The sequence below is a fragment of the Caretta caretta genome, chromosome 18 (assembly GCF_965140235.1).
Source record: "Caretta caretta isolate rCarCar2 chromosome 18, rCarCar1.hap1, whole genome shotgun sequence".
Classification (NCBI taxonomy): Eukaryota; Metazoa; Chordata; order Testudines; family Cheloniidae; genus Caretta; species Caretta caretta.
The window spans coordinates 5,431,574-5,458,983 of NC_134223.1; the positions used below are offsets into that span (position 1 = coordinate 5,431,574).

General features: G+C 44.4%; 2 protein-coding genes across 2 annotated transcripts; both read right to left on the minus strand.

Annotated features, from left to right (window-relative positions):
• Positions 1–401: 401 nt before the first annotated feature.
• On the minus strand, positions 402–17,103 carry LOC142069548 (kelch-like protein 28). The gene is made up of 4 exons (XM_075121099.1): positions 16,758–17,103; positions 16,207–16,285; positions 6,627–6,854; positions 402–3,727 (listed from the first exon to the last, which is right to left on the minus strand). The coding sequence occupies exons 1-4, from the start codon at positions 17,032–17,034 to the stop codon at positions 2,284–2,286; spliced, it is 2,028 nt and encodes a 675-aa protein (XP_074977200.1). The 5' UTR covers positions 17,035–17,103; the 3' UTR covers positions 402–2,283.
• A 3,700-nt stretch (positions 17,104–20,803) lies between these two features.
• LOC142069549 (kelch-like protein 6) lies at positions 20,804–27,249 on the minus strand. Its single transcript, XM_075121100.1, has 2 exons — positions 27,028–27,249; positions 20,804–24,129 (listed from the first exon to the last, which is right to left on the minus strand). Exons 1-2 carry the CDS (start codon positions 27,162–27,164, stop codon positions 22,686–22,688), a joined length of 1,581 nt encoding a protein of 526 aa, XP_074977201.1. The 5' UTR covers positions 27,165–27,249; the 3' UTR covers positions 20,804–22,685.
• Between the last annotated feature and the right edge of the window lie 161 nt (positions 27,250–27,410).

The following is a 27,410-nucleotide window of genomic DNA, read 5'->3' on the forward strand; positions in this document are numbered from 1 at the left end:
ACTGGGTACATGTCACCTCAGGGTGGGATTCGGAAAATAAAGTTTCTAGACACCATTAATGACTGCTTCTTGGAGCAGCTAGTCCTGGAACCCACAAAGGGAGAGGCAATTCTTGATTTAGTCCTAAGTGGAGCACAGGATCAGGTCCAAGAGGTGAATATAGCTGAACTGCTTGGTAATAGTGACCGTAATATAATTAAATTTACATCATTGTGGGGGTTGGGAGGGAAAAACCAGAGAAGCCCACCACAGTAGCATTTAACTTCAGAAAGGGGAACTACGCAAAAATGAGGAAGCTAGTTAAACGAAAATTAAAAGGAACAGTCACAAAAATAAAGTGCCTGCAGGCAACATAGAAACTTTTTTAAACCACCACAATAAAGGCTCAAATTAAATGTATACCCCAAATTAAAAAGAACAGTATGAGAACCAAAAAAAAAAAAAAGCCATCGTGCCTACCGCCAAAGTAAAAGAAGTGGTTAGAGGCAAGAATGCATCTCTTACAAATTGGAAGTCAAATCCTAGTAAGGAAAATTGAAAGGAGCGTAAATTCTGGCACATCAAGTATAAAAGTATAAGAAGGCAGGCCAAGAAAGAATTTGAAGAAAAACTACCTATGAACCCAAAAACTAGCAGCAAATTTATTGTAAGTACATCAGAAGCAGGAAGCCTGCCAAACAATCAGTGGGGCCACTGGACAATCGAGGTGCTAAAGGGAATACTCAAGGAAGACAAGGCCATTGCAGAGACGCTAAGTGAATTCTTTGCATTGGGTCGTCACTGCAGAGAACATGAGGGAGAGTCCCACACCTAAGGTGGCAAATATGATGAACTGTCTCAGACTGAGGCATCAGTAGAGAAGATGTACAGCTGGATGCGCATCCAGTTATGCACATCTGAAAATGGGCCAATGTTCCTAAAGTTCTATATAAGTATCACTGAGTTTGAGTTCCACCAGATAGGGACAGACGTGGAGATACACCTCTGGTCCTCCTGATTCCCAGCCTAGTGCCTAATCTACACAAAAGGAAGTTTTATTTAGTACAACCTCATCCTCCTCCACCAGCTGTTTCAAAGTTCAGAAATGTGAATTTCCGAGAGAAATGGCTTTGAGATTTTTCACATTCTTCCAGAGAGTGGCACGTGTGTTTCTCTTGATGTTGTCACCATTCATAGTACTTAGTGCCCGAATGGATCATTAGGATCATCTACTCTGACCGCCTGTCTAACATGGGCCGTAGAATTTACTCCTACATCTAGCCTAAAAATTCTGGCTGAGCTAAAATGTATCTTTCAGAAAGAAATATCCAGTCTTGAATTAAAGACGCCAAGTGATGGAGAATCCACTACATCCTGTGGTAAATTGTTCCAACGGTTAACTACCCTCACTGTTTAAAAGAATGCCTTATGTCTATCCGGAAGTTATCTAGCTTCGGCTTCCAATTGTTGGCTCTTCTTAGCCCTCTGTCTGCTAAATTAAAGAGCCCTCATCTATCGGAAATCTTCTCCCCGTAAAGACCTTATAGACCATGATCACATCACCTCTGAGTCTTCTCTTTGATAATCTAAATAGATTGAGCTTCCTAAATCTTTCCCTGTAAAGACAGGTTTTCCAGACTTCAAATCATTCCTGTAGCTCTTTTCTGAACACTTTCTAATTTTTCAGCTTCTTTTTTGAAATTCAGACACGACGACTAGATACAATAGTCTAGGAATTGTTTCCCTTGTGATTTTTACAACAGATTTTTACCACCTCGCTACTCTTACTCAATCGTTTCCTGTTTATACTTTCAAAAATCACAGTAGCTTTCTTAGCCACCATATCACACTGGGCGCTCATAGTCCAATGGTTATCTTCCTGACCACTGAGTCCTTTCCAGAGTCATTGCTTTCCAGGATATAATTCCAACCAGACCTTTTGACCAAGATGCATTTTAATACAACCATGTGCAAGGCCATCCATCTAGAAACTACAGGTCACAGTTACATACTTCAACATTCTGTAAATTTGCTCCCTTTATACAGAAGTTTTCTGACCTCTAACACAGGCAAATTCAATCAGGAGAAAGCCTTTTGCAAGAAATATCATGCCCCACTGATGTGGCACAGCCTTTCTGGAGCAGGCTGTGTTTTTACAGTGTCGTAAGCTTTTTGCTAGTGTCAGTTGTGAGTCCACATTACCCTGTGTAATTATGTTCGTGCTCAAGATTTAATCATAGTTTGTTTCTTGCTCCACTATTTATGTTTATTCAAAGCTAACTAAAAGGAAATATTAAGAGGCAGCTATTTCCCAACAACACCTATCAGGGCTACCGATGTCTTTTGAAAAAGGGACAGGATCTCCTTTTTGGGTCTCTTCAGCGTTGTACAACCAAATCCGCTGACACCTTCAGAAAATACAGGGATATCTTCTGGACATTTGCTCCACCTGGGCTCACCAGGTTCCCAATAATAAATTGTTTTATAACATTGGGTTAAATTTTCCCCACCCAAGACGTAGATCCTCTTTTCCCAATGGACCACTGCAGCATTAGCAATTGCCTTTGGCAGTTTTGGAACGATCACCTCCTCATTCATGCTGCCATCATCAGAGATAAAGAAACACTTTCTAGTGCAGTGGCGGTTTTCTGGTATGAGACCCCCCTCAGCCCACTCTCTGGCTCTCTTTTCAGCATACCCACCTATAATGTATATCCCATTATTCATGGCAACAGCACCCGCTGAAAAGAACCCATTGTCCAGAGACACCTGAGTCCATGTGTCCGAGCTAACTTCATAGATCAGAAGCCCTCTATGAAATTGCCAATAACCAGTCAGGCCTGTTGCTCCCCCTAGTAAGTATAGTTTCTTCTTGAGCACTGTGGAGGCAGAACGGCTCAGAACAAAAGGCATCCTAGAGATGGGAGTCCATATCTGCTCTGCTAGGTCAAAGCATTCTGCAGAATTGAGGAACTCATGAAATCCACACCAGCCTCCCATAGCATACAGCCTCTGGTTACAGATTAGGAATCCATGTGTAGCACGGGGCACGGACATTGAAGGGAGCTGTGTCCACTGGCCATTAAAAGAGTTGAACTCATACAAAGCATCTGAATAAGAATTCCTGTAGATGCCTCCAGATACATAGAGCTTGTCTCCAAGTGCCACACAGGCTGGATGTGTCAAAGATTTCAAGCCTGTGAGCTTTTCCCACTTTTCAGCATGAGGATCATAAGAGCCCATCAGAAAAGCTTCATTCTCCAACTCTTGGTCCTCCCACATCGTTGAATCTACACACATTATCAGTTCATCAGACATGCCTTGTCTGAGTCCCCCGCTCTCCTGCAACCTCTCTTCACTGTCCAGCTGCTTCCAGAGAAGCTGAACATCCCCATACCGTTCTGAATCCAGCTGCACCTCTACAACCTCACTATCTGTCAGGAGGGGCAGCCGGACATGCCTCATCAGCTCATTGAGGAGGGTGTGGCCTGTGGTGGGTTGAAACTGTATCCAGCGTCGCACAGCCAGGTAGACTTCTAACTCAGAAGCAACTGTAAGGTCGTCTGAAGACAAGATGGTGATTAAACTGCTGAGGTCCAGACTCAAAAAGTCATCATCCTCACAGAACCTTCCAAAGTTTAGGACGATGAGCTGCATGGTAGCATAATAGAGAGCTTGGTGGTTGTAAGCCTGAGCCAGTCTGTAAAGCCCAATGCAGTTCTGCATGGAAATGTTCTTCAGAAGGAACCTGGGAGGAGAAAAGGAAATAAACATCCCTGGGAATGCATCCGTGATTGTTATGACCCCAGGATAGGTCATCAGCAGGGTTTGAACCCAGAGACCTCAGCACCAAAGAACAGACCTCTAGTACTTGAGTTTAAAGAGGAGGACCTCATTAGCTCATAGACTCCTAGACTTTAAGGTCAGAAGGACCATCATGCTCATCTAGTCTGACCTCCTGCACATTGCAGGCCACAGAACCTCGCCCACCCACTCCTGTAATAGCCCCCTAACCTCTGGCTGAGTTGCTGATGTCCTCAAATCATGGTTTAAAGACTTCAAGTTAGAGAGAATTCGCCATTCACATTAGTTTAAACCTGCAAGTGACCCGTGCCCCATGCTGCAGAGGGAGGCAAAAAACCTCCAGGGTCTCTGCCAATCTGACCCGGGTGGAAATTCCTTTCCAACCCCAAATATGGTGACCAGTTAGACCCTGAGCATGACAATATTAGCTGACAATACTAGTAATAGGTATTACCCTCGATGTAGACGAGCCACGTTAGGGGGGCCACAAGACGCAATTTACAAGCAAACTACATGAGAAAACTTTCTCCTGAGTTTGACACCCCAACATTAGGGTGGCAGCATTGCTTTTATGGCCAGTCAATTGTAACTGAGTTAGTGAATTTATTTCAGGCAAAAGGCTCCAGAATGGCAGCTCAAAAGCACAAGTACACAAAGACCCCATGCTGGCCCCCACACAAACTCCTCTCACCACAACCTCTGCCTCACCTAGATCATATTTTGGGGGATGACAGGGATGTCTTCACGGCCTATTAAACCCATGCTTACTTAGATTGCATAGCTTTTTAAAGACAAAAAGGGCCAGTGTGATCAAGTATTCCAGTGTGTCCCAAAATGTGGGGTACCCCTGCAGGACTAGCTAGGGATGTGGACAAGTCTCTCATTCACTCTCCACTGGCTCAACTTCACTTTTTAAAAAAAAAAGTCAATGTTATGGTTATGAAGACAACTTTCAAAACATCACCCAGGCATGTGTAACTGATGCCTGAGTTACCGTGTCCTCTGCAGGCATGAACGGCCACTTCCATTTCACTGGCCGTTAATTCATGTGCCAATGATGATACTTTAATGTCAACATTGTTAACTAGTTCATTGCTCATTAAAGCATCTAAGAAAGGCGAAGAAGAATCAGACTATGAAGATCTTCACAATCTGCTCTGAGGGACTGCTCATTGTTGTGTCAGACATGAGGCCAGGGAGCAGGGACAGGGCAATAACATTTGAGACATTTTAAAATTCAACTTCATTTCATTTCATTAAAATTCGGTTGATCTACCTGTAACACCATTGGTCAGAGTTGCAGGGAGGCATGGTGGTTTCATTTTCCTAAAGGGAGCAGTGGGAGGGCTCAGCTTTGAGAAACTCTGGTTTAGTCAGAGCACTCAGGCCAGGGTTCAGTCCCCGCTCTGTCTGAGGGAAGAAAGGATTTGAACCATGTCTTCCAAAGCTCTCAGGCAAATGCTAATGTGAGATGCCCTCAATCTCTTTTGTTGAAGCTGTTCCACTTTGGATTAAATCATTCAAGATTAATTGGGCCAGAGAGCGACAGTAAGTGAGACTGACTCTATAGCTTGGTGGTTTGGGCAACCAAGAGGAGACCTAGTGCCCCTGTTCCCATCAGTCTTTAATTATTAATACTTAAAACATTCCAGAGTGGTCTCATCTATGCTGTATACAGAGGGAATACCGCATCCCTACCGTTGCTGGATAGTCCCCTGTTAATATAACCAAGTATTGTGTTAGTCCTTTTAGCAACAGCATTACATCAAACACATGTTCATTTGGTGCTGTACAATGACCCTAAGTAATTGTCAGAATGACCTGCTTTCCAGAATACAGTTCCCCAGCCTGTAGGTGTGCCCTGCATTCTTTGTTCCTGGATGTATGCCCTTGCATTTAGCGCCGTTAAACCCATTTTATTTGAATGGACCTAGCTCACCAAGTGACCCAGATTGCTTTGTATGACTGCCCTGTCCTCATCATTCGTTACCACTTCGCCAATCTCTGTCATATGCAAATGTTATCAGCAATGTTTATATATTTTCTTCAAGATCATTGATAAAAATATTGAACTGGGGCCAAGAACCAGCCCCTGATAACCCCACTCGGAGCACTCCCCACTTCATGATGAATCCAAACTTACATTTACATTTTGAGATTCGTCAGTTAGGCAACTTTCTCAATATGTGCCATCCTGCTTTTCTTTAGAGATAGTTTTCCAGTCAGAATGTGGTACTAAGTCCAACACTTTACAGAAATCCAGATATAATCTATCAGTCAACACAGTTACCTTTATCAACCAGACTTGTAATCTTGGAAAAGAACAAATTTGTTGGACAAGATCTATGTTCTGTCAGTCAATAGTTCGAATTAATTATACTGCTATCCTTTACTTCTTAAATAACAGAGTCCTGTATCAGTTGTTCCATTGATTTGCTCAGGATAGAAGTCAGGCTAACTGATCTATAGGAATCCAAGTCATCCCTCTGTTGAGACCGATAACTTTGAGACCTCCTGATGAAAGGCTGTATATAAGAGGAAGGTATTATTATCATGGTGATTTCATCCTCTTTCCCTTGAAAATCAGGCCGATACCCACAGCTCGTTTTACTCAGAACAGCTATTTACATGGCTGTGACATTTCATCACACTTGCCCAGGGCTGAATTTGAACAGGCATTTTCTGTGAAAGTTTCTTGGATCATGTCTAAACCACCCTGAGTGTGATGAGCTGAGTTTTAAATTAATTGTATTGATGCTTGGTGTTACCTTACGAGACCATTAAAACACACATTTATTTCATCCTAAAGCAGACTCATAAGACTGCAGGTCCTTTCATGTTACCTGCAGCAGATCTCCACTAGGGGGCGGATCTGTAGCTTGCTGGCTGCTGCAAACACCTCTGGGGCTGTCTCCAGACTAAGTGATAGCTCTTCTGTGTAGATATATTGTAAAATGCTTTGGAGGATGAAGGGAGCCATATCCTGCAGCACAACTTCTCCACCCTGGGATTCTTTGCCGAAGCTCGTGAAAACGTCCTTAAAGTAAGGACTGACAGCTGCTAGCAATACTCTGCAGGAAGAGAGCAAACAATAGTTCCAAACAATAAAACCTGTGTTTACGGATGTTTCTCACTGTGTACATTAAATAACCCCTTTTTAAAACAAAAACTGGAAAAACATCTATTATATGTAACCATAAAGTTGGGAACATCAACAAGCAAGGTTTGAACCCAGGATCTTTAAATCCCAAACACAGAGCTTTACCACTTGAGCTAACATGTGAACTAAGAGGTAGACCAGCTGCTGGAGGTAGGTCAGAACATACACTTCGACAAGGCACTACAAAACTATTTTCTACACACCAGTGGAATATTGGGTATCAGAGTCCCTAAATTATTGTCCTGACTTTAGGAGGAAAGTATTGTCTAGTGATTAAAGTAGTGGTTACAGACAGGAACATAGAATTGGCACCTTCATAGTCAGCAGGTGTTATAGTAAAGACCTGGAATCTAGTCTTAATTCTGCCAGAACCATGGAGAGAATGACTTTGCCTCTTTACTAGGAGTGATGGGTATGAAGCCATGTTCAAAAGTAAGTCCACAAAAATGTAAACAACAGTGAGTGGAAAAAGTAAGATTAAAACCTATGATTTCCCGCCCAAAACACCATTCCATACACACTCCCTCATCAAAGAGTCAGTCTCTTTCCTACTTGTGAAATATTAGCTTTCTTGGCAGCACTGTACAACAAGGGAGGTCAATTCACATGAAATGCAGAACATCCTGCAAAATCTAGTGCGCTGGAAAGAAATGTCCGAAAGGACCAACCCAGGAGTTGCAGGAAATTGTGTTGGTGATTCCCTGGGGTCTGATTTTCCTTTGGAACATAAGAATGGCCATACTGAGCCAGATCAACAGTTCACTTAGCCCAGTATACGATCTCTGAGAGTGGCCAGTACCAGATGCTTCTGGCAGTTGGGGATACAGGGACACCTGGAGAATGGGCCCCTTACTGAATGAGGGAGGCAACCTAGTGACAGAGGATGTGGAAAAAGCTAATGTACTCAATGCTTTTTTTGCCTCTGTCTTCACGAACAAGCTCAGCTCCCAGACTACTGCACTGGGCAGCACAGCATGGGGAGGAGGTGACCAGCTCTCTGTGGAGAAAGAAGTGGTTCGGGCCTATTTAGAAAAGCTGGACGAGCACAAGTCCATGGGGCCGAATGCGCTGCATCCGAGAGGGCCAAAGGAGTTGGCGGATGTGACTGCGGAGCCATTGACCATTATCTTTGAAAACTCATGGCGATCGGGGGAGGTCCCGGACAACTGGAAAAAGGCTAATGTAGTGCCCATCTTTAAAAAAGGGAAGGAGGAGGATCCTGGGAACTACAGCCCAGTCAGCCTCACCTCAGTCCCTGGAAAAATCATGGAGCAGGTCCTCAAGGAATCAATTCCGAAGCACATAGAGGAGTGGAAAGTGATCAGGAACAGTCAGCATGGATTCATCAAGGGCAGGTCATGCCTGACTAATCTAATTGCCTTCTATGACGAGATAACTGGCTCTGTGGATGAGGGGAAAGCAGTGGACGTGTTGTTCCTTGACTTTAGCAAAGCTTTTGACACGGTCTCCCACAGTATACTTGTCAGCAAGTTAAAGAAGTATGGGCTGGATGAATGGACTATAAGGTGGATAGAAAGCTGGCTAGATTGTTGGGCTCAGTGGGTAGTGATCAATGGCTCCATGTCTCGTTGGCAGCCGGTATCAGGTGGAGGGCCCCAAGGGTCGGTTCTCGGACCCGTTTTGTTCAATATCTTCATTAATGATCTGGAGGATGGTGTGGATTGCACCCTCAGCAAGTTTGCAGATGACACTAAACTGGGAGGAGAGGTAGATACGCTGGAGGGTAGGGATAGGTTACAGAGGGATCGAGACAAATTAGAGGATTGGGCCAAAAGAAATGTGATGAGGTTCAACAAGGACAAGCGCAGAGTCCTGCACTTAGGACGGAAGAATCCGAGGCACCGCTACAGACTAGGGACCGAATGGCTCGGCAGCAGTTCTGCAGAAAAGGACCTACGGGTTACAGTGGACAAGAAGCTGGATATGCGTCAACAGTGTGCCCTTGTTGCCAAGAAGGCCAATGGCATTTTGGGATGTATAAGTAGGGGCACTGCCAGCAGATCGAGGGACGTGATCGTTCCCCTCTATTCGACATTGGTGAGGCCTCATCTGGAGTACTGTGTCCAGTTTTGGGCCTCACACTACAAGGAGATGTGGAAAAATTGGAAAACGTCCAGCGGAGGGCAAAAAAAATGATTAAGAGACTGGAACACATAACTTATGAGGAGAGGCTGAGGGAGCTGGGATTGTTTAGTCTGCGGAAGAGAAGAATGAGGGGGGATTTGACGGCTGCTTTCATCTACCTGAAAGGGGGTTCCAAAGAGGATGGCTCTAGACTGTTCTCAGTGGTAGCAGATGACAGAACAAGGCGTAATGGCCTCAAGTTGCAGTGAAGGAGGTTTAGGTTGGATATTAGGAAAAACGTTTTCACTAGGAGGGTGGTGAAACACTGGAATGGGTCACCTAGGGAGGTGGTGGAATCTCCTTCCTTTGAGGGTTTTAAGGTCAGGCTTGACAAAGCCCTGGCTGGGATAATTTAGTTGGGGATTGATCCTGCTTTGAGCAGGGGGTTGGACTAGATGACCTCCTGAGGTCCCTTCCAACCCTGATATTCTATGATACTATGGAGTTGTGTCCCTGACAGTCTTGGCTAATGTCCATTGATGAATCTATCCTCCATGAAGTTACTAATTCAATTTTGAACTGAATTATACTTTTGGCTTTCATAACATCCCATGGCAACAAGTTTCTGATAGAGTATGCATTTTGTGAAGAAGTATTTCCTTTCGTTTGTCTTAAACATGCTGTCTATTAATTTTATCTGGTGACCCCAAGTTCTTGTGTTATTTAGAGGGATAATTAAAACTTCCTTCTTCACATTCTCCGCACCATTCATGATTTTTTAGACTTCTACCAAGTCATCTCTTTTCTAAGCTAAACAGTCCAAGTCTTTTTAATCTCATATTTTATGGAAGCTGTTCCATCCCCCTGGTCATTGTTATTGCCCTTCTCTGTGTCTTTTCCAATTCTAATATATCTAAGACTTTGATGCACATGATGGCATATATGACATTGATAGATGTGCAGGTGAACGAGCCTCTGATATTGTGGCTGATGTGATTGGGCCCAGGGATGGTGTCCCCTGAATAGATATGTGGACACAGCTGGCAAGGGGCCTTGTTGCAAGGATAGGTTCCTGGGTTAGCGGTTCTGTTGTGTGGTGTGTGGTTGCTTTTGAGTGAAGCAAATACTCACATCAGCCACACTATCAGAGGCTTGTTCACCTACACATCTACCAATGTCATATATGCCATCGTGTGCCAGCAATGCCCCTCTGCCATGTACATTGGTCAAAATGGACAGTCTCTGTGTAAAAGAATAAATGGACACAAATCAGAGGTCAAGAATTATAACATTCAAAAACCAGTTGGAGAACACTTCAATCCCTCTGGTCACTCAATTACAGACCTAAAAGTGGCAATACTTCAACAAAAAAACTTCAGAAACAGACTCCAACGAGAGACTGCTGAATTGGAATTAATTTGCAAACTGGAAATTTGCAAACATTCCACACAAAGATGGACTTTGTCAAGAACACTATCCCCGATAATGTCACGGCTAACCTGGTGGCTGAACTTTGTGACTTTGTCCTTACCCATAACTATTTCACATTTGGGGACAATGTATACCTTCAGATCAGCGGCACTGCTATGGGTACCCGCATGGCCCCACAGTATGCCAACATTTTTATGGCTGATTTAGAACAATGCTTCCTCAGCTCTCGTCCCCTAAAGCCCCTACTCTACTTGCGCTATATTGATGACATCTTCATCATCTGGACCCATGGAAAAGAAGCCCTTGAGGAATTCCACCATGATTTCAACAATTTCCATCCCACCACCAACCTCAGCCTGGTCCAGTCCACACAAGAGATCCACTTCCTGGACACTACAGTGCTAATAAACAATGGCCACATAAACACCACCCTATACCGGAAACCTACTGACCGCTATTCCTACCTGCATGCCTCCAGCTTTCACCCTGACCACACCACACGATCCATCGTCTACAGCCAAGCTCTGCGATACAACCGCATTTGCTCCAACCCCTCAGACAGAGACAAACACCTACAAGATCTCTGTCAAGCTTTCTTACAACTACAATACCCACCTGCAGAAGTAAAGAAACAGATTGATAGAGCCAGAAGAGTTCCCAGAAGTTACCTACTACAGGACAGGCCTAACAAAGAAAATAACAGAACGCCACGAGCGGTCACCTTCAGCCCCCAACTAAAACCCCTCCAACGCATTATTAAGGATCTACAACCTATCCTAAAGGATGACCCAACACTCTCACAAGTCTTGGGAGACAGGCCAGTCCTTGCCTACAGACAGCCCCGCAACCTGAAGCAAATACTCACCAGCAACCACATACCACACAACAGAACCACTAACCCAGGAACCTATCCTTGCAACAAAGCCCGTTGCCAACTGTGCCCACATATCTATTCAGGGGACACCATCACAGGGCCTAATAACATCAGCCACACTATCAGAGGCTCGTTCACCTGCACATCCACCAATGTGATATATGCCATCATGTGCCAGCAATGCCCCTCTGCCATGTACATTGGTCAAACTGGACAGTCTCTACGTAAAAGAATAAATGGACACAAATCAGATGTCAAGAATTATAACATTCATAAACCAGTCGGAGAACACTTCAATCTCTCTGGTCACGCAATCACAGACATGAAGGTCGCTATCTTAAAACAAAAAAACTTCAAATCCAGACTCCAGCGAGAAACTGCTGAATTGGAATTCATTTGCAAATTGGATACTATTAATTTAGGCTTAAATAGAGACTGGGAGTGGCTAAGTCATTATGCAAGGTAGCCTGTTTCCTCTTGTTTTTTCCTACCCCCCCCCCCCGATGTTCTGGTTTAACTTGGATTTAAACTTGGAGAGTGGTCAGTTTAGATGAGCTATTACCAGCAGGAGAGTGAGTTTGTGTGTGTATGGGGGTGGGGGGGATGTGAGAAAACCTGGATCTATGCAGGAAATAGCCCGACTTGATTATGTAAAGAGTTGTCACTTTGGATGGGCTAGCACCAGCAGGAGAGTGAATTTGTGTGGGGGGGGTGGAGGGTGAGAAAACCTGGATTTGTGCTGGAAATGGCCCACCTGTTGATCACTTTAGATAAGCTATTACCAGCAGGACAGTGGGGTGGGAGGAGGTATTGTTTCATATTCTCTGTGTGTATATAAAGTCTGCTGCAGTTTCCACGGTATACATCTGATGAAGTGAGCTGTAGCTCACGAAAGCTCATGCTCAAATAAATTGGTTACTCTCTAAGGTGCCACAAGTACTCCTTTTCTTTTTGCGAATACAGACTAACACGGCTGTTCCTCTGTCACCTTACCTGATCACTCTCGTTCTGATGAAGTGAGCTGTAGCTCACGAAAGCTCATGCTCAAATAAATTGGTTAGTCTCTAAGGTGCTACAAGTACTCCTTTTCTTTTTGCGAATACAGACTAACACGGCTGTTACTCTGAAACCTCTCGTTACAGTGTGTATGGTAACACCCATTGTTTCATGTTCTCTGTGTATATAAATCTCCCCACTGTATTTTTCACTGAATACATCCGATGAAGTGATATGTAACTCACGAAAGCTTATGTTCAAATAAATTTGTGAGTCTCTAAAGGTGCCACAAGTGAATCATAGAATCATAGAATATCAGGGTTGGAAGGGACCTCAGGAGGTCATCTAGTCCAACCCCCCGCTCAAAGCAGGACCAATCCCCAATTTTTGCCCCGATCCCTAAATGGCCCCCTCAAGGATTGAACTCACAACCCTGGGTTTAGCAGGCCAATGCTCAAACCACTGAGGGCAACAAAAACTATTAGGAAAAAGAAAAGTGCTCCTTTTCTTTTTCCTAATCATTTTTGTTGCCCTCTTCTGATCCTTTTCCAATTCCAATATATCTTTTTTGAGACGGGGCGAATACATCTGCACGCAGGATTCAAGATGTGGACGTACCATGGATTTATACAGAGGCAATACGATATTTTCTGTCTTATTATCTATTCTCTATTCTTAATGATTACCAACATTCTGTTGGCTTTTTTGACTGCCGCTGCACATTGAGTGGATATTTTCAGAGAACTAGCCACAATGACTCCAAGATCTCTTTCTTGAGTGGTAACAGCTAATTTAGAGCCCCTCATTTTATTTGTATAGTTGGGATGATGTTTTCCAATGTGCATTACTTTGCATTTATCAACATTGACTTTCGTATGCCAATTTGTTGCCCAGGCACAAATCTGTGAGATCCTTTTGTAGCTCTTCGCAGTCTGCCTGGGACTTAACTATCTTGAGTAGTTTTGTATCATCTGCAAATTTTGCCACCTCACTGTTTACCCCTTTTTCCAGATCATTTATGAGTATGTTGAAGAGGACTGGTCCCAGAACAGACCCCTGGGGGACACCACTATTGATATAAAAGGATGGATGCTGAGCACTGTGCCTAGACCCACAGTTCAAGAGTTCTGGCCAGAGTTCCAGTTCAGCAGTGAATCTTGGTGCTCCTGGTCATCTTCAGTGCCAGTAAACTTTCCCCAACAAAACCCTCTGACGCCAACTTCTGCTGCTCTCTGCTAACCCACTGAGAGTGACAACCTCCCTACTCCCTCCTTATTCCCAGTACAAGGTCATACGCCCAAGTATTCACAGCCCCATACAGCTCTGGGCAACAGATGCTGGGTCAGGCCGAGTTTGTCCTCCTCAGATGATTCCTTCCTGGCATGGCGCTCCTCTGGGCTCCTGTCTGGGACATCCCTGGCTGGATGCCCTGTCCATCCCAGATTACGGACAGCTCTCGCTGCTTTGTTATGTGTGGGCCTCCTCATGTCTGGAGCTACAGACACACATACCAGCACTTCCTCTTTGGGGAACACTCAGCACTTCCTCTCAGGACCTCAGGGCAAGGTTTTAAAGGAGCCATGCTCTCTAAACCCTGAGCAGCAACACCTGTTAGGCCACAAAGAAAAGACCCCATATGTTTGACTGCTAAGGACAAGTAGGCACTGAAAGAGACTCTCCAGCCCTCTTTCTCTGCAGGGCGGGATCACACTTCCGTTCATCACTGCAGCACAATATAGGGCATCAGGGGAATAGCTTTTTATTTTATTTATTTATGTATTTATTGTAATTTTCTATTCTCTTGTATATGAAATGCTGAGGATTTCGAAGAACGACCGTGCTTTGGAAACAATAGCCCTAAAGACCAGGGGTGGCCAACCTGTGGCTCCGGACCCACATGCGGCTCTTCAGAAGTTATTATGTGGCTCCTTGTCTAGGCACCGACTCCAGGGCTGGAGCTACAGGCGCCAACTTTCCAATGTGCCGGGGGTGCTCACTGCTCAAGCCCTGGCTCTGCCAGAGGCCCTACCCCCACTCCACCCCTTCCCACCCCCTCTTCTGAGCCTGCAGTGCCCTTGCTTCTCCCTCCTCCCCCCCAGAGCCTCCTGCACGCCACGGAAGAGCTGATTGGGAGGTGTGGGGACGGGGGGGGGGGGAAGTGCGGATTGGCAGGGCTGCTGGTGGGTGGGAGGCACTGGGAGCAGGGTAGGGGAGCTGATGCGGGGCTGCTGACGTATTACTGTGGCTCTTTGGCCATGTACATTGGTAAATTCTGGCTCCTTCTCAGGCCACCCCTGCTATAGACGGACTCCTTGCTTTAATGCATCTGAATCAGGTTGTAATGTCGCTTGCTGGACATTGCCTGGGGCAGGAACCTGGTGCTCAGGGTTTGGAAGGTAACTGCAACTTGTCAGAGCAGAAATCTACAGCAGATTAAATTTCACAGGCTGCAAATGTGGAAATATCATTTATCATGTGGACATGGGCACGTAGGATCTGATAATACGCATTAATGTTCCATAGTGCCTTTCACAGCTAAATCCCTAGCTGGGTAGATATAGAAATAACAACAGAGGGAGAGAGCGAACTCAATTGACCGGGGGGCGGGGAGGGGGAGGGGGGCTTTCAGCAGAATTTGGAAAGAGAATGGAAAGCTGATGAAGCAATTCTTATGGACACCTCCTGTGGAATTTTACAGAGGATGGTCAGCTTCCTATAGCAGTTCTAAACTATTCTAAAGAATTTAATAGATACTTGCATGTCTGCTACATTGTATAGGATGGCTCCAAAAATGTACAGGCAAGGCCTAATTTTCTATTAAATCCTAGCGATTTTTAGAGTAATTTATATAGAAGCCTATTAAATGACAGATCCTCAGTCAGTATAAATGATCATAACTCCACCTCTCAGTGGTGCCAATTTACGACAGATTAGGACGCGCCCCATAGTTTTAATCCTGTTGGCCACAGTCCTATTAAATTCTGTAAAGAGACAGAAGGAAGCTGTTCCAGACAGATAGGAGGAGAAGGGTCTCACACCAGTGACAAGACTTGTAATAGGAAAATGGAGGCCAGTCATCAGAAGAAGCAGGAAGATGAGGGGCCCAATTTTCTACTGTGCTATGACCCTTTACTCTGCTCTGGAAGCGTAAAGGGGCCATAAAGCTAGTGTATCTAGGGAAGGGGAATATCCTGCATAGGAGATTCTCCTGGCTGAGGCCACTGGAGTTACTGAAGTTCTGCCCCAGGGTGCTGACCTCCTCCCCGTGAGGGGCAGCCCTAAATTAGCTCTGTCTATCCAAGCTGCCGGTATTTTCCAGGTGCCTATCACCATGGTATGAGTAAGGCTCATTCACAAGAGGCCGGTCACACTTCCTCCAAGCATCTCCATGTTGGCAATGGCAGGATCCCAGCAGTTGTGATGGGGAAGTTGGAACAGCCTGTGGCTTCCCTTATCATTGCTGTGATCAGTGCTGATATGCTAACCCCATCTCTTAAAGTCATCTCTATTATTACTATTATTATTCTTATTTATTATGATTAATCTTCCTTTGCAAAGTATTTTCCATGCAAAATTATGCAATATCAGATCGCCTGCTTTATCTTGGGGAAAGACGGCTGCAAAACTGGGTGAAAGTTTACTTGCTGGGGGGAAAAGCCAGTCATTGAAAGAGATGTATGAAGTGGTGTAGGGTCTTAAGGCCAAGAGAGGTGATACAATTATCATTTGGTATTTCCTTGCTATGTGGGATTTTCCTATGTCAGTTTGCTTTATCCTCCCATCTCAGCAGCCTTTGCTGCTCCCTTGATAACACAGAATACCGAGCTCTGCTCTCCAGCATAGGCCAAGGACAGCAGATAGATAAACAGAAACCCACCTGTGACAGGAGAATCTCCTTCCTTCACACACTAACATGGCATCACAGAGCAACTGGTGCTGGTACAGCTGCTTTAGACCTATATGAGTTGAGAAGACAATGCCAAGGCTGCCGTTATACACCACAAGGAAACTTCTTGAAGGAAAGAAGTGAGAGCTCATTCTAAGGAGAGTATCCATCTATCTATCTATCTCCGTATACCCCATCTATCTATCTAGCTAGCTAGCTATAAAATCTCCGGAAATCTGTACGGATGGTGGGATGGCTGCAGCAGGAGAACAAAGGAGGTGATCACCTGATGACTGTTTGGTGGCTTATGTCTCTGCAATGAAGGCGAGGACCAAAAGGGTAATGGAGAGTTAACGCCCCTTTCGTCTTTAACCAGTACTAAGTTTGCTTCGAAAACTATATAAATAAAACAAACTCCCAAGTTGTTTCCATCTCCACCATTTTCTGGATGGCAGAGACAGCCCTAGGCATTCACCTTCTCTGGGGGCTCCCACAGGCCGGCCCCGAAGATTACACATACACGTGAGGATCTGCTAACCTACCTTTGCTTAGCTCCAGTGGCTTTGGCAGCTCCTGTTTCGCCCCTTTTCGACTGGAACTCATGACAGGCAGAATGAAGCATACAGTAGAGAAGGAAATCCTGACTGAAAAGAGAACTAGATTCTCAACAGAGAGTGTGCACTCACACACATAACTAAATACTAAAGCTCTGGTATATAAAATCATGTCAGAGGGATGGCAGAAATTCCATTTTCTGGTCCCCACACATGTTGTAGGTTGATTATGGAGCAGCAATGGCCAACTGCCCACCCCCCGCATTCCCCACTCAGAGATCACGGCTGTATCTGGGCTCAGTAAAAGCAGGTTAGGAATGGAGGAGAAGCTGGACTCTGAACTTCCTGGGGAGTGGCAGAAATCCTGCCCCCTTTCCTTCTCCCACATGCATATATTTATTCTCTGAGTCACTACCCCTTCCCATGCACTGCACGGACCCTCACTCTTCACCCTCACTGAAGTTAAAATGGAAAATTTAAATTCAGCAAAAAAAAAATCAAAAACTGAAAATATCAGTTCAAAAATGCTCCATGGCAGTTGTAGTTTGGCTGCCTTGTGACACCATTCTTCTCTATGGGCTAGGCTACCTGTTCAGACTACATCTCCCATGATGCACCATGGACTTTCCTTTTGCTAAGCTGCCACAGTGATTCACAGGAGCTCCTGCTGCAATGTATGGCGCAGTCCACAGAGGAGAAAGAAGGCATGAGGCCCCGAACTATGGCACTGAGGCAACATTTCTCAATCAAAATTTTTCAGTTTTCAGACTAAATTTTTCAGCATTTTCAGCAAACTTTTGGGGGTTTGTGTGCTTGTTTTGATGAAAAGGCTAAATTTTCCATAGAAAACAGCTACTTTTCACAAAAATTTGCATTGAATCAAAAATCCAATTTTCTATTAGAAAACAGTTTTGATGGAAAATTGTTAGTCAGCCCTAAATACGAGTTCAGCAGTGGAGATTGTTGCCGGCACCCAGTGCCGAGAGGCTAAACAACAGCTGGAGTTGGTTCGCTAGCCGGCGTGCTACACCCAATAATCACAACGGGGTGGAGAAGCAGAAAAGTTTATTTGCAGCTACAAAAAGGTACAGGGAGAATAGAATCTCAAATCCCGCACACAGAGCAGGCAGTTACACAGACTTTTATACATCCTTTTTCCCAGCATACCTATCCAATAGCAAGCTGCCCTAAGTATCCATATAGCCAGCCAATCCAATTCCCAGCTAGTTCCCTTGGTCTCTGTATCATTTCTTAAACCATACATAAAGCTGCTTTATTCAGCATTGTTCCTCCATATCTGCCCTGTTTGGCCTTGCTTGGTTTCAGGCAGTCTGACTCTGCAGCATATTGTTGCAGATCCTCAGCATAACTGCTGTGTGTGCCTCCAGGCGGGCGGCGCCGGGGGGGGGTGGGGGTGGGGGTGGCGGGGGGAGGACACTTGGGCCTAGTGCGAGCGGGCTTCATCGACACTCGTGGTCTTCCATCCCCTCGAGTTACCTAGTGGCCATGCCCCAGTGTCCCTAACAACTCCTTCCTTTGAGAACATTCAACAACCTTAGCTCTGAGTTTTCTCACTTGGGCTACTTCTTTCTTTACAATAGGACTTTGCATAAGCACTTTGTGATAGCCCTGAAGAGAATGACTTATTAATTTTTGCAAAAGGGCCCTAACACATGAGACTGCACAGCATAATACCAGTAATACAAGCAATACAGGAAAGAGAAGTTTCAATAGCAGGCTAAATAAACCACCAAGCCAAAACGACAAACCCCAGCCTGAAAACAAGGTTTGCAACCAATCGCTCTCTGGGGCAGTATAGGCAACCTGTCCTCCGGCTATGGCATGGGGCCTCAGTCTGTACCACCTTTTCATAGATCTCATAACTGCTATCATTTACATATACACAACATCGGGGCCCGACGAGGGTACAAACCCCTCCTTGGGATGCCAGGAGATAGTCCAAAGCCAGCCTGTTTTGGAGGGAAAACGTCCTGAGCTGCTGTACCTCTTTATTTAATGTTTTTACTGCTGATCCTAAATCACTAACCGAGTCCTCTAACTCTAAGGCCACTTTCTCAAGTATCATTTGCAGCCTTACAGTATAGCGGCCTATGCATGCCATGGCTGGCCCGGTAAACAGTGGCGCTATTCCCAGTACAGAGCACCCTACAAGCTTCTCGGTTGTGAGGGAATTCTTCACATTGCCCTCCAATGCTGCAGTCAGTCGCCGCAGGGTCTTTTCTCGTGACTCAACAGAGGTGTCTCGGGCATTTCTAATCTTTCCTTTGGGCAGTGTGGCAGTTATGGACAAATGCGGAACTCCATGAGCTATATAACAGCTACCTGTCCAGTTGGCTGGCAGCACCTTGTAAGCCTTTCGGCCACATACAAAACAGTGACCCTGTAGGGCCCAGTAAGGACTGTTTCTTAAGGGGATTCCTGGGATATTTAAGGCTGCTTTTCCAAACAGTTCATATGCCCCTAAGGGGGCATCCCACCCTCCTCATTGGGTACAAGTGGGGGCGTTTCTAATTGTGCCGTTCAAATTACACTCGCCATAGGGACCACTACAAACCCACCATTGGCTTGCTACATTGGAGATATTAACTGGACGGCAAGTTATATTTCCAAACCTTTCTTTTGTGGTAAGACTATTTGTAAGAGTTTCCCTAAAAGCGGAGGAACCATTACACCCACACTGTTGGCCTCCCCTTTCGGTCTTTATCCAATACCCATCAGCCCACTGTGTAATAACACAGGAGCTTTTTCCCACAGGACACCCATAGTGATCAGATTGGTTTTGGGTAAAACACAACACTCCCTCAGTGAGTACTGCAACCGAATACTCCTGGTCCTGATAGGTGGCTTGCTGTAAAAAGGTCTTAGTCTAAGAAAGACTGAGAGGTGCATAGATGAGACTTTGGGGGACACACTAGAGGGGACACAAATTTGGGGGACACAAATTTACAAAGGTTGTAGAAGCGTTTTTAAACTAAGGGCTGGGGAAAAACTGATAGGTGTGCAGGGCAACGTAGTTTGAACAGAGACATCACGTAGGGGAGGAGCTATTAATGGGGATTCTCTATATCCTGGTAAAGAGGAGAAGCTGATAAAGTACAGGTAAGAACTGAAGAGAAACCATCAGATGAAAGAGTCCCATTCAATTACATCGTATGAAGGCAGACAACTAAAACTTGACAAATGTTATAAGCGCTTGTATACAAATACTAGAAATCTAAATACTACAATGAGCAAACTTGGCTGCCTGGTATTAAATAAAGATATTGATATAATAGGCATCACAGAAACTTGATGGAAGGATGACAATCAATGGGACACTGTAATACCAGGGTACAAAATATACAAATGACAGAACAGGTCATGCTGGTCAGGGAGCGGCACTATATATGAAAGAAGGCATAGAGTCAAAATCTTAAATGAATCAAACAGTACCATAGACTCTCTATGGATAGAAATTCCATGCTTGACTAATAAGAATATAGCAGTAGGAGTATACTACTGACCCCCCTGACCAGGAGCGTGATGGTGATTGTGAAATGCTCAGGGAGATTAGAGAAGCTATAAAAATAAAAAACTCAACAATAATGGGGGATTTCAGCTATTCCCATATTGACTGGGTACATGTCACCTCAGGGTGGGATTCGGAAAATAAAGTTTCTAGACACCATTAATGACTGCTTCTTGGAGCAGCTAGTCCTGGAACCCACAAAGGGAGAGGCAATTCTTGATTTAGTCCTAAGTGGAGCACAGGATCAGGTCCAAGAGGTGAATATAGCTGAACTGCTTGGTAATAGTGACCGTAATATAATTAAATTTACATCATTGTGGGGGTTGGGAGGGAAAAACCAGAGAAGCCCACCACAGTAGCATTTAACTTCAGAAAGGGGAACTACGCAAAAATGAGGAAGCTAGTTAAACGAAAATTAAAAGGAACAGTCACAAAAATAAAGTGCCTGCAGGCAACATAGAAACTTTTTTAAACCACCACAATAAAGGCTCAAATTAAATGTATACCCCAAATTAAAAAGAACAGTATGAGAACCAAAAAAAAAAAAAAGCCATCGTGCCTACCGCCAAAGTAAAAGAAGTGGTTAGAGGCAAGAATGCATCTCTTACAAATTGGAAGTCAAATCCTAGTAAGGAAAATTGAAAGGAGCGTAAATTCTGGCACATCAAGTATAAAAGTATAAGAAGGCAGGCCAAGAAAGAATTTGAAGAAAAACTACCTATGAACCCAAAAACTAGCAGCAAATTTATTGTAAGTACATCAGAAGCAGGAAGCCTGCCAAACAATCAGTGGGGCCACTGGACAATCGAGGTGCTAAAGGGAATACTCAAGGAAGACAAGGCCATTGCAGAGACGCTAAGTGAATTCTTTGCATTGGGTCGTCACTGCAGAGAACATGAGGGAGAGTCCCACACCTAAGGTGGCAAATATGATGAACTGTCTCAGACTGAGGCATCAGTAGAGAAGATGTACAGCTGGATGCGCATCCAGTTATGCACATCTGAAAATGGGCCAATGTTCCTAAAGTTCTATATAAGTATCACTGAGTTTGAGTTCCACCAGATAGGGACAGACGTGGAGATACACCTCTGGTCCTCCTGATTCCCAGCCTAGTGCCTAATCTACACAAAAGGAAGTTTTATTTAGTACAACCTCATCCTCCTCCACCAGCTGTTTCAAAGTTCAGAAATGTGAATTTCCGAGAGAAATGGCTTTGAGATTTTTCACATTCTTCCAGAGAGTGGCACGTGTGTTTCTCTTGATGTTGTCACCATTCATAGTACTTAGTGCCCGAATGGATCATTAGGATCATCTACTCTGACCGCCTGTCTAACATGGGCCGTAGAATTTACTCCTACATCTAGCCTAAAAATTCTGGCTGAGCTAAAATGTATCTTTCAGAAAGAAATATCCAGTCTTGAATTAAAGACGCCAAGTGATGGAGAATCCACTACATCCTGTGGTAAATTGTTCCAACGGTTAACTACCCTCACTGTTTAAAAGAATGCCTTATGTCTATCCGGAAGTTATCTAGCTTCGGCTTCCAATTGTTGGCTCTTCTTAGCCCTCTGTCTGCTAAATTAAAGAGCCCTCATCTATCGGAAATCTTCTCCCCGTAAAGACCTTATAGACCATGATCACATCACCTCTGAGTCTTCTCTTTGATAATCTAAATAGATTGAGCTTCCTAAATCTTTCCCTGTAAAGACAGGTTTTCCAGACTTCAAATCATTCCTGTAGCTCTTTTCTGAACACTTTCTAATTTTTCAGCTTCTTTTTTGAAATTCAGACACGACGACTAGATACAATAGTCTAGGAATTGTTTCCCTTGTGATTTTTACAACAGATTTTTACCACCTCGCTACTCTTACTCAATCGTTTCCTGTTTATACTTTCAAAAATCACAGTAGCTTTCTTAGCCACCATATCACACTGGGCGCTCATAGTCCAATGGTTATCTTCCTGACCACTGAGTCCTTTCCAGAGTCATTGCTTTCCAGGATATAATTCCAACCAGACCTTTTGACCAAGATGCATTTTAATACAACCATGTGCAAGGCCATCCATCTAGAAACTACAGGTCACAGTTACATACTTCAACATTCTGTAAATTTGCTCCCTTTATACAGAAGTTTTCTGACCTCTAACACAGGCAAATTCAATCAGGAGAAAGCCTTTTGCAAGAAATATCATGCCCCACTGATGTGGCACAGCCTTTCTGGAGCAGGCTGTGTTTTTACAGTGTCGTAAGCTTTTTGCTAGTGTCAGTTGTGAGTCCACATTACCCTGTGTAATTATGTTCGTGCTCAAGATTTAATCATAGTTTGTTTCTTGCTCCACTATTTATGTTTATTCAAAGCTAACTAAAAGGAAATATTAAGAGGCAGCTATTTCCCAACAACACCTATCAGGGCTACCGATGTCTTTTGAAAAAGGGACAGGATCTCCTTTTTGGGTCTCTTCAGCGTTGTACAACCAAATCCGCTGACACCTTCAGAAAATACAGGGATATCTTCTGGACATTTGCTCCACCTGGGCTCACCAGGTTCCCAATAATAAATTGTTTTATAACATTGGGTTAAATTTTCCCCACCCAAGACGTAGATCCTCTTTTCCCAATGGACCACTGCAGCATTAGCAATTGCCTTTGGCAGTTTTGGAACGATCACCTCCTCATTCATGCTGCCATCATCAGAGATAAAGAAACACTTTCTAGTGCAGTGGCGGTTTTCTGGTATGAGACCCCCCTCAGCCCACTCTCTGGCTCTCTTTTCAGCATACCCACCTATAATGTATATCCCATTATTCATGGCAACAGCACCCGCTGAAAAGAACCCATTGTCCAGAGACACCTGAGTCCATGTGTCCGAGCTAACTTCATAGATCAGAAGCCCTCTATGAAATTGCCAATAACCAGTCAGGCCTGTTGCTCCCCCTAGTAAGTATAGTTTCTTCTTGAGCACTGTGGAGGCAGAACGGCTCAGAACAAAAGGCATCCTAGAGATGGGAGTCCATATCTGCTCTGCTAGGTCAAAGCATTCTGCAGAATTGAGGAACTCATGAAATCCACACCAGCCTCCCATAGCATACAGCCTCTGGTTACAGATTAGGAATCCATGTGTAGCACGGGGCACGGACATTGAAGGGAGCTGTGTCCACTGGCCATTAAAAGAGTTGAACTCATACAAAGCATCTGAATAAGAATTCCTGTAGATGCCTCCAGATACATAGAGCTTGTCTCCAAGTGCCACACAGGCTGGATGTGTCAAAGATTTCAAGCCTGTGAGCTTTTCCCACTTTTCAGCATGAGGATCATAAGAGCCCATCAGAAAAGCTTCATTCTCCAACTCTTGGTCCTCCCACATCGTTGAATCTACACACATTATCAGTTCATCAGACATGCCTTGTCTGAGTCCCCCGCTCTCCTGCAACCTCTCTTCACTGTCCAGCTGCTTCCAGAGAAGCTGAACATCCCCATACCGTTCTGAATCCAGCTGCACCTCTACAACCTCACTATCTGTCAGGAGGGGCAGCCGGACATGCCTCATCAGCTCATTGAGGAGGGTGTGGCCTGTGGTGGGTTGAAACTGTATCCAGCGTCGCACAGCCAGGTAGACTTCTAACTCAGAAGCAACTGTAAGGTCGTCTGAAGACAAGATGGTGATTAAACTGCTGAGGTCCAGACTCAAAAAGTCATCATCCTCACAGAACCTTCCAAAGTTTAGGACGATGAGCTGCATGGTAGCATAATAGAGAGCTTGGTGGTTGTAAGCCTGAGCCAGTCTGTAAAGCCCAATGCAGTTCTGCATGGAAATGTTCTTCAGAAGGAACCTGGGAGGAGAAAAGGAAATAAACATCCCTGGGAATGCATCCGTGATTGTTATGACCCCAGGATAGGTCATCAGCAGGGTTTGAACCCAGAGACCTCAGCACCAAAGAACAGACCTCTAGTACTTGAGTTTAAAGAGGAGGACCTCATTAGCTCATAGACTCCTAGACTTTAAGGTCAGAAGGACCATCATGCTCATCTAGTCTGACCTCCTGCACATTGCAGGCCACAGAACCTCGCCCACCCACTCCTGTAATAGCCCCCTAACCTCTGGCTGAGTTGCTGATGTCCTCAAATCATGGTTTAAAGACTTCAAGTTAGAGAGAATTCGCCATTCACATTAGTTTAAACCTGCAAGTGACCCGTGCCCCATGCTGCAGAGGGAGGCAAAAAACCTCCAGGGTCTCTGCCAATCTGACCCGGGTGGAAATTCCTTTCCAACCCCAAATATGGTGACCAGTTAGACCCTGAGCATGACAATATTAGCTGACAATACTAGTAATAGGTATTACCCTCGATGTAGACGAGCCACGTTAGGGGGGCCACAAGACGCAATTTACAAGCAAACTACATGAGAAAACTTTCTCCTGAGTTTGACACCCCAACATTAGGGTGGCAGCATTGCTTTTATGGCCAGTCAATTGTAACTGAGTTAGTGAATTTATTTCAGGCAAAAGGCTCCAGAATGGCAGCTCAAAAGCACAAGTACACAAAGACCCCATGCTGGCCCCCACACAAACTCCTCTCACCACAACCTCTGCCTCACCTAGATCATATTTTGGGGGATGACAGGGATGTCTTCACGGCCTATTAAACCCATGCTTACTTAGATTGCATAGCTTTTTAAAGACAAAAAGGGCCAGTGTGATCAAGTATTCCAGTGTGTCCCAAAATGTGGGGTACCCCTGCAGGACTAGCTAGGGATGTGGACAAGTCTCTCATTCACTCTCCACTGGCTCAACTTCACTTTTTAAAAAAAAAGTCAATGTTATGGTTATGAAGACAACTTTCAAAACATCACCCAGGCATGTGTAACTGATGCCTGAGTTACCGTGTCCTCTGCAGGCATGAACGGCCACTTCCATTTCACTGGCCGTTAATTCATGTGCCAATGATGATACTTTAATGTCAACATTGTTAACTAGTTCATTGCTCATTAAAGCATCTAAGAAAGGCGAAGAAGAATCAGACTATGAAGATCTTCACAATCTGCTCTGAGGGACTGCTCATTGTTGTGTCAGACATGAGGCCAGGGAGCAGGGACAGGGCAATAACATTTGAGACATTTTAAAATTCAACTTCATTTCATTTCATTAAAATTCGGTTGATCTACCTGTAACACCATTGGTCAGAGTTGCAGGGAGGCATGGTGGTTTCATTTTCCTAAAGGGAGCAGTGGGAGGGCTCAGCTTTGAGAAACTCTGGTTTAGTCAGAGCACTCAGGCCAGGGTTCAGTCCCCGCTCTGTCTGAGGGAAGAAAGGATTTGAACCATGTCTTCCAAAGCTCTCAGGCAAATGCTAATGTGAGATGCCCTCAATCTCTTTTGTTGAAGCTGTTCCACTTTGGATTAAATCATTCAAGATTAATTGGGCCAGAGAGCGACAGTAAGTGAGACTGACTCTATAGCTTGGTGGTTTGGGCAACCAAGAGGAGACCTAGTGCCCCTGTTCCCATCAGTCTTTAATTATTAATACTTAAAACATTCCAGAGTGGTCTCATCTATGCTGTATACAGAGGGAATACCGCATCCCTACCGTTGCTGGATAGTCCCCTGTTAATATAACCAAGTATTGTGTTAGTCCTTTTAGCAACAGCATTACATCAAACACATGTTCATTTGGTGCTGTACAATGACCCTAAGTAATTGTCAGAATGACCTGCTTTCCAGAATACAGTTCCCCAGCCTGTAGGTGTGCCCTGCATTCTTTGTTCCTGGATGTATGCCCTTGCATTTAGCGCCGTTAAACCCATTTTATTTGAATGGACCTAGCTCACCAAGTGACCCAGATTGCTTTGTATGACTGCCCTGTCCTCATCATTCGTTACCACTTCGCCAATCTCTGTCATATGCAAATGTTATCAGCAATGTTTATATATTTTCTTCAAGATCATTGATAAAAATATTGAACTGGGGCCAAGAACCAGCCCCTGATAACCCCACTAGGAGCACTCCCCACTTCATGATGAATCCAAACTTACATTTACATTTTGAGATTCGTCAGTTAGGCAACTTTCTCAATATGTGCCATCCTGCTTTTCTTTAGAGATAGTTTTCCAGTCAGAATGTGGTACTAAGTCCAACACTTTACAGAAATCCAGATATAATCTATCAGTCAACACAGTTACCTTTATCAACCAGACTTGTAATCTTGGAAAAGAACAAATTTGTTGGACAAGATCTATGTTCTGTCAGTCAATAGTTCGAATTAATTATACTGCTATCCTTTACTTCTTAAATAACAGAGTCCTGTATCAGTTGTTCCATTGATTTGCTCAGGATAGAAGTCAGGCTAACTGATCTATAGGAATCCAAGTCATCCCTCTGTTGAGACCGATAACTTTGAGACCTCCTGATGAAAGGCTGTATATAAGAGGAAGGTATTATTATCATGGTGATTTCATCCTCTTTCCCTTGAAAATCAGGCCGATACCCACAGCTCGTTTTACTCAGAACAGCTATTTACATGGCTGTGACATTTCATCACACTTGCCCAGGGCTGAATTTGAACAGGCATTTTCTGTGAAAGTTTCTTGGATCATGTCTAAACCACCCTGAGTGTGATGAGCTGAGTTTTAAATTAATTGTATTGATGCTTGGTGTTACCTTACGAGACCATTAAAACACACATTTATTTCATCCTAAAGCAGACTCATAAGACTGCAGGTCCTTTCATGTTACCTGCAGCAGATCTCCACTAGGGGGCGGATCTGTAGCTTGCTGGCTGCTGCAAACACCTCTGGGGCTGTCTCCAGACTAAGTGATAGCTCTTCTGTGTAGATATATTGTAAAATGCTTTGGAGGATGAAGGGAGCCATATCCTGCAGCACAACTTCTCCACCCTGGGATTCTTTGCCGAAGCTCGTGAAAACGTCCTTAAAGTAAGGACTGACAGCTGCTAGCAATACTCTGCAGGAAGAGAGCAAACAATAGTTCCAAACAATAAAACCTGTGTTTACGGATGTTTCTCACTGTGTACATTAAATAACCCCTTTTTAAAACAAAAACTGGAAAAACATCTATTATATGTAACCATAAAGTTGGGAACATCAACAAGCAAGGTT

What these genes read in the sequence shown, in the direction of transcription:
- LOC142069548 (XM_075121099.1), bottom strand. Translation starts at nt 17,034, where the DNA reads ATGCGGGGGGTGGGCAGTTGGCCATTGCTGCTCCATAATCAACCTACA. An exon ending in GCCACTGGAGCTAAGCAAAG is followed by an intron (nt 16,286 to 16,757) that starts GTAGGTTAGCAG and finishes CAACTCATATAG; the next exon opens with GTCTAAAGCAGCTGTACCAG. An exon ending in CTAGTGGAGATCTGCTGCAG is followed by an intron (nt 3,728 to 6,626) that starts GTAACATGAAAG and finishes TTCTCCTCCCAG; the next exon opens with GTTCCTTCTGAAGAACATTT.
- LOC142069549 (XM_075121100.1), bottom strand. Translation starts at nt 27,164, where the DNA reads ATGGCTCCCTTCATCCTCCAAAGCATTTTACAATATATCTACACAGAA. An exon ending in CTAGTGGAGATCTGCTGCAG is followed by an intron (nt 24,130 to 27,027) that starts GTAACATGAAAG and finishes TTCTCCTCCCAG; the next exon opens with GTTCCTTCTGAAGAACATTT.